At 49.3% G+C, this 7,517-nt stretch overlaps 1 protein-coding gene across 1 annotated transcript; it reads right to left on the reverse strand.

Annotated features, from left to right (window-relative positions):
* Positions 1–7,517, reverse strand: CIROP (ciliated left-right organizer metallopeptidase; the record flags this gene model as incomplete). Its single annotated transcript, XM_080707098.1, has 14 exons — positions 1–199; positions 712–891; positions 1,062–1,291; positions 3,034–3,306; positions 3,409–3,505; positions 3,582–3,651; positions 3,836–4,010; positions 4,091–4,236; positions 4,364–4,448; positions 4,665–4,790; positions 5,496–5,639; positions 5,937–5,988; positions 6,067–6,151; positions 7,223–7,517. 14 exons carry the CDS (start codon positions 7,515–7,517, stop codon positions 1–3), a joined length of 2,157 nt encoding a protein of 718 aa, XP_080563224.1.

Genomic DNA, 7,517 nt, shown 5'->3' on the forward strand with positions numbered 1-7,517 from the left:
TCATGCTTCCATTACTCTTCCAGCTGGGCCCCTGGAGCCATGGATCTGGTAAGGGGTAGATGGTCCCACCGGAAGAGTAGCTCTTTTCTGATAAGCTGCAATTCCCAGTGCACTGGCCAGAATTAGCAGCAGTAGGCAGAGTCCCACCAACAGAGATAGATGGGTTTCTGAGGAATTAGGGTCCACGGTAACAAGCAACCTAGAAGCAAAGAAGGTATAGTTTGGTCTTGAATAATGTCTTGGTTTAGGAAGTGGAAGGTTTTCTCTTTGTAGAACTTATGAAACCCTGCTTCATCCAAGCATTAAGCTAAATGAAAAATAAGAGGGCATGTAGACCTGAATATAGGAATAAGACCAAGATCCACATCCTCCAGCGACTTAAATTTTTGGCAGGCGATCTTGTGGCAGTGAGAGAAGTGGCTTAAAGATGGAGATCATGGTGTTTAGGTAAATAGACATGATCTCTGGGTAGCACGTTGGAAAGGAAAGGGAATTGGGATCCCTTAGTTCTAGAGATGGACTTACACTTTCCCCACTACTCTGTGGGGAAGATGGCACAGTGACGGGCCCAAGGTAATCACATTAGGGATCTTTATTTTCTGAAATGCATAACCCTGTCTAGAACAATGTACACATGAATATGTACTTAATAAATGCAATCTTAAACGTCTGGACTCTGAAAAAAGAAAGTTACTTGGAATGCTGTCTTACTTGATGTATTCTGTGGTAAAGCTGGCTTCTCCGTGATACACTTCCAGGGGCTTCTCCTGGACAGTCAGGGTCAGGAACCTGCACAGATTAGCAGCTGGAGGCCCTGTGCAGCCAGGGGACTCCCACACATGCACAGTGAACACCAAACGAGTGGTGATTGACGGGCTGTGGAAATAGCACCTAAAAGGACATTTGCATTTCTTAATAGAGGAATAGTGCCTGGAAGAGTGTATCTTATGAAAAGGTGTAGGCTTTGAGGAGTGGGAACAGAAAGTCTTCACAGGAGAGTAAAGGACTAAACATTCTCCGTGGACTGTGGTATAAATACTCAGCCTGAACTGTCCTTTTACCTGTCAGTGCCAGCTCTGTTCACCAGAGCCTGCAGTACAACCTCAGCCAGCTCTTCTCTCTGTTCCTTCCTCAGTGAGTGCCCTGGGGGCCCAGATAATCCTAAAGACAACTGGAATAGCAGGTCTTGGGTTGAAAGATTCATGGATGGAGTAGTAGCAGCACCGGCAACTTCATTAGTCAGACACAGCCGGCCTTGGGGACAGTAGAGAAGACCATGGTACCCAGGTATCTGCAAGGAAGTAGTATCAGAATAACTGCTGTCTCACATGCTCAAAGCCAGGCATTGTAATTATAGTACTTGGGAGGCTAAGACAGGAAGAAGGATTGAGGGTTCAAGGCCAGCCTCAGCAACTTAGGCCCTCCACAATTTAGTTAGACCTGTTTCAATTCCCCCTGCCCTCAGTACTGGAGTGGAACCCAGGGGTGGCAATCTACTCCAAGCTACACCCCTAGCCCAATTTATTTTTATTTTTCTGAAACAGGGTCTCACTGAGTTGCAGAGCCTCACTAAGTAGCTGAGGCTGTCTGCGAACCTGGATCCTCCTGTCTCAGCCTCCTGAATTCTGGGATTACAAGCATGCGCCACCACGCCCAGCACTGTTTCAAAATTTAAAGAGCTAAGCATGGTGGCGCACACTTGTAATTCCACTACATGGGAGTCTTGAGAGGAGGCTTGTAGGTTCATGGACAGCCTCAGCCATTTAGACCCTCTGCAACTTAGACCCAGTTTCAAAATAAAGAATACAAAACAGGGCTGGAGTGTAGCTTGGAGGTTGAATGCCCCTGGGCATATGTCGTCTGTTCAAGCCTTCCTTTGAAGGAAAATATATATTCTAGCAATGATTAGAGTCATGAAGGCAGTGGATGCTTTGTGAAAAATGTCAGAGCTGGAAATGGTAGTGCATACTTGTAATCCCAGTACTTGGGAGGCTGAGACAGGAGGATCACAAATTTGTGGCCAGCCTCAGCAACTTAGGCCATCTGCAACTTAGTGAGACCCTGTTTCAAAATAAAAGACTAAAATAGGACTGAAGGTGTAGCTAAGAGGTAGAATGCCCCTGGGTTCCATCCCCAGTACCACATACAAAAAAGATGTCAGACATGATGGTGCACACCTGTAATTCCAGCTAGTAGGAGGCCAAGGAAGGAGGATTGAGAGTTCAAGTCAAGCTGGGCAATTTAGTGAAAAAATACTTTAAGGGATGGGGGAGCTGGGCATGGTGGCTCATGCCTATAAGCTCAGTACTTAAGCTAGAAGGATCGTAGGTTCAAGGACAGCCTCTGCAATTTACTGAGGCCCTCCACAACTTAGTGAGACCCTGTTTCGAAATAAAGAATAAAAAAATAGGACTGGGAGTGTAGCTTGAAAGAATTTCCTTGGATTCAATTCCTAGTACTACATTAAAAAAAAAAAAACCACCAATAACACACACACACACACACACACACACACACACACACACACACACACACAGCTGGGGAGGCTAAGCATGGTGGTATACACCTGTAATTCCAGTGCTTGGGAAGCTGAGAAAGGAGGATCACAGGTTCGAAGCTAGCTTCAGCAACTTAGACTTTTAGGAACTTGGTGAGACTCTGTTTCAAATAAAAAAGGGCTGAGGGAGCTGGGTGTGGTGGTACACGCTTGTAATTCCAGTACCTGAGAGGCTGAAATGAGAATCACAGTTTCAGGTTTGAGAAGAGCCACAGCAACTTAGGCCCTCTGCATTTAGTGAGACTCTGTTTCAAAATAAATAAAATAAGAGCTGAGGTTGTAGCTTGGAGGTAGAATGCCCTTGGGTTCAATCCCCACTAAAAACGGTGGGGAGTGGGCGCTGGGGATGTAGTTCAGTGCTTAGAGCGCCCCTGGGTTCACTCCCTAGTACTGCAGAGAAAAAAATGCAAACCATCATAATAGATTGGAGAGTACTTTTTATGAGTGTGCCACGCTATTCCTCTTATGGTACCCACCTGAATAGCCTTTCCTGGAAGGCATGGGACCCAAGGTGATCCCTCCACCTGCACCTCGTATGTGCCTGTCTGTGTGCATCGATGTAAGTAGCAACGGCCAGTGAGTTCTGCTTCCTTGAAATGTGGGATCTGAGAAGGGCGGCTGGTCTTGTCCCCAGGGAGCAGTTGCATAGTGAGGTTGGCAAGGAAGCAACGACTCTGGGCATGGTAGATCTCCCCATGGGGATTCTCTACCCCAGCTGGGAGTCCATTTTCCTTCTTCCAGCATTCACTCTGACAGGGCAGACAGTAGAATACTGCTTGCCTGGATGGCCATAGAAGTCAACTCCCTTCCAGGCCCGCTCAGTGTCATCCCCTGCTCCCTAGTCTACTCACCCCGTTGGCCAGGGGTTTGTACATGCGGCAGCCTTCTAGTGTGGGGTCTGAGGAGCAGCTTCCCTTGTCCAGGTGCAGGTAGTGGCATCCCAGTCCACTGGGTGGAAGGGATGGTAGAGTGACATTAGGGTGGGTGGCAGCCGTACAGTCCCCCAATTCTTCAGCACACACACCTGCCAGTACAGAAGAAGTCTGAGGAGCTGGTCCCACATGTGGTCACCAGGCCAAATTCTAGGCCAGCTCCTGCTTGAGAAATAGGAAGAGAGAAAGGGAGCCCTTGTCAAAGCCCCATTCATTTCTCAGTACCAGCCATGCTTGTGGCCTGAGTTACACCTGGGCGGCAGATAATCTCTTCTACCTTGTCCCATTTCCCCCAGAGCTGACTTGGGTCATGAGTGCTGCCGTTCAGACCTCCCTTGTGTCTCACCCCGGCCCCACAACAGCTCCTCTGCGGCGCTCTGGTTGACCTGGTACCACCCTGAATCTTCGAAGGCAGCGAGAGTGATTGGGTCAAGTCGAGTGCGCCGGGCACCATCGAAGGTAGCAGACATGATGGAGCCCTGGAGTAGTCTGGCCTCCCAGTGTGAGGACGAGGGGCCCTGCTGGAGGAGGTACCAAATGGCTGCTTGCTATCTGGCTATGCCCCCTTTCTCCCATCACCCCCAGATGTTATCAGGCTCACCTCTTCTTCCAAGGGAACGCCCAGAGAAACCCCTAGCACTCCCAGGTGTTTGGTCAGGCCATGGCTAACTGCTGGGGTGGCGAGAAGCAGCTGACCCCACTTATCTCGCCTTGTCACTTGCTGCCTTGTAGAACAATTCTCTCTAACTGAGCAGGGAAAGAGAAGGCCAAAGGAGGAGAGGAAAATGTAGGAAGTGGAAGGCAGGGCATAAGATAGCAAATCCCTTCTGGTTAACATCGTGGGAAGTCCTCTCCCTCATCCCTCTCCATTTACCACTGAGTCCTGAGGAGCAGTCCTGCCACTTCTTGAAGAGCTGTCCAGAGAACCCCAGGACATGGAGCAATTCATGTAGTGTGGCCTGGGGACAAATGACAGCCGAATGAGGGGGCTGGGTTTGCAGCAGGATTGACCACCTCTTCTATAAGCCACCTCTGCCCATTCGACTCCTTTTAGATCTTGAGGCACCTGCTGCTCCGTGCTCAGCAGGTCCTTCCATTTCATGGGAAGCTGAGTGACCCACCTCCCAACCCCCACCCATCTGTTTACTTCTCCCTCTCCACCATGCAGCAGTCACCATGACGACATCACTGTGGCTGAGGCTGGTGCTGGTAAGATGTCGGGTGCAGTAGACAATGGTACCAGCGAGGGGCCTGTCTTCTGAGTCCAGCTGGCAGCAGGCAGCATAGGCTATGACAGAGGGCTGCAGGTGGGCCAGCGGGGTTGGGGGTGGAGAGGAGGATAATGAAATAACACAGATGCAGAGAATCTTCTCCTCGAAAACCCATGACCTAGAGACTACAGAACTCCGCAGGGGTGATACCAACGCATGGCTTGGGGCGTTCTTAGCCCCTGCTCGGCTTTCTCAGCATGTCCAAGCTACCCCAAGGAAATACAACTTAATAAAACCATCTTTAAGCCGGGCATAGTGGCACATGCTTGTAATACCAATGTTTGGGAAGCTGAAACAGGAAGATCGCAGGTTTGCGACCAGCCTCAGTCACTTAGTAAGACCTTGTTTCAAAATATGCCGGGCGTGGTGGCGCACGCTTGTAATCCCCGCACTTGGGAGGCGGAGACAGGAGGATCGCGCAGGTTCGAAGCCAGCCGCGCTGGCGTAAGAGACCCTGTTTCAAAAATATAATATAGGTCTGGGAGCATATCCCGGAGGTAGAAGGGCTTCCAGGAACCCCAGTACCACCAAAAAAAAAATAATAATAATAAATAATAATAATAATAAATAAAATAAAATAAAATAGAGGTGTAGCTTAGTGGTAGAATGCTCCCGAGTTCAAACCCCAGTACCACTACAAGAAAAAAAAACCCCACAGTTTTAATCCCCCCTACTTCTCAGAAGATTCAAGATTGAAAGAGGCAAAGCAGAAAAGAGATTTGATTTGAACCTCACCTCTTGGTGGCATTTAGAAGTGTGGGCAACCCGCACATACAGGAGAAAATCAGCATTTTGGACCCCAGGCCCATCTGACTGGACCTGTTGTGGGGGGCCCTGATCTGGCCACAGGGCATAACCACGGAGATGGGCATCAGGCACCTGGAAGGGAGTAAAATGAAGCACCTAGCTTAGCCATGGACAGGACAGTGGGAAACTGGGTACTAGGAGGAAGGGAGAAGGAGCCTTGGCCTGTCAGCACCATCCAGACAGCCCAGGAGGATATGGAGTTCTGCCCCCAGCCACTGAGTCTCTGCTAGATTTTTTGAAGTGTGGCTGGAGAGAGACTAAGGAACCCATTGTTGTCACGCACATTGAGTAATTCTGACGCTGGGTGTCTTGGGGAAGTCTAAATAGCTAGCGATCTTCAGATCCCTAAAACCAGGAAACTGCTCTCACCTTGGCCCCCAGGCAACTCTCTCCTTTGTACCCTGGGTTCAAGAGGCTGCACCTGCCAAGAATGAGTATTTGCAGGTGAGCTAGAGACATTTTCGGGAATCCCTGAAGAATCTCAATGACATGAACTCACCTGTGGTAGTTTGGGGTATCTGGGTCTCCCCAGACGGCGTGGCAGTACTGTGTAGGGTCTCGACTCAGAAGCAGGGGTCCCTGCACTGGAAGGACTTAAGACAAGAGGACAGTTTCATCACAACAGTTCCTTTTCTGTGCTGGTCTTCTTTCTTATTTTTTTATTTTCTTAATTTTTTTGGTGGGTCTCGGGATGGAAACCAGGGGCATTCAACCTCCAAGCTACGTCCCCTACCCTATTTTGTATTCTTTATTTTGAAACCGGGTCTCATTAAGTTGCAGAGGGCCTCACTAAGTAGCTGAGGCTGTCCGCGAACCGCGATCCTCCAGTTTCAGCCTCCCGAATGCTGGCATTACAACTGTGTGCCACGACGCCCGGCTTTGGTCTTCTTTTTTATTTATTTATTTTGGTACTGGGAATTGAACCTCTGAGCTATACCTCTAGTCCTTTTTATTTATGTATTTATTTATTTTTTGATACTGGGGATGGAACCCAGGGACATTGTACCTCCAAGCTACACTCCCCAGCCCTATATCTTAGTTTATTTATTTATTTATTTATTTATTTATTTATTTATTTATTTATTTATTTATTGGTGGTACTGGGATTCCTGGAAGCCCTTCTACCTCCAGGCTACACTCCCAGACCTATTTTATACTTTTTTTTTTTTTACATTTTTGGAAACACGTCTCAAGCCAGCGCGGCTGGCTTCGAACCTGCGTGATCCTCCTGTCTCCGCCTCCCAAGCGCGGGGATTACAAGCGTGCGTGTGCCACCACGCCCGGCGTATTTTTATCTTTTTAAACAGTCTCACTGAGTTGCGAAGGGCCTCACTAAGTAGCTGGGGCCGTCCGCGAACCACGATTCTCTGGTCTCTACCTCCCGAATACTGGGATTACAAGCGTGTGTGCGCCACCACGTCTGGCCACCTCTAGCCCTTTTTATTTATTTAGTTAGTTAGTTTTTATTTTGAGACAGAGCCTCGCTAATTTCCTGAGGGCCTCACTAAGTTGCTGAGGTTGGCCTCAAACCTCGTCCTGTCTCAGCCTCCTGAGTACGGGAATTATAGGCATGTACCAGGACGCCAGGCTGGTTTTTCTCCTTTAGACCTCTCTGCCCCTCAGACTTCTCTGGTGCCTCCCGTGCCCTCACTCACCTGCTAGGATACCCCGGATTCGCTGAGTGGCCTCTCTCACTGCGGCCAGGGCTCGGGGTACCCCTCTCATCTCATCTCCTTCAGGATCCCAAGCTCCGTTGGCTACAGGATCTCTTATATAGTAGGTTTGGATTCGGAGAGGTTGAGGTTGGAGGGAGCCGGGGAGCGTGAGGGGAGAAGAGCGGACGTCTGGGGGTATTCTGGAGAAAGGGGGGCTGAGAAGGCTCACAGACTTCTGGGTCTCATCATGCAGACATCTGCTCGTGCCCACCCCGAGGAGGAAGAGCAGTAGCAT

This window comes from Muscardinus avellanarius (genome assembly GCF_963383645.1).
Source record: "Muscardinus avellanarius genome assembly, chromosome: 12".
NCBI lineage: Eukaryota > Metazoa > Chordata > Mammalia > Rodentia > Gliridae > Muscardinus > Muscardinus avellanarius.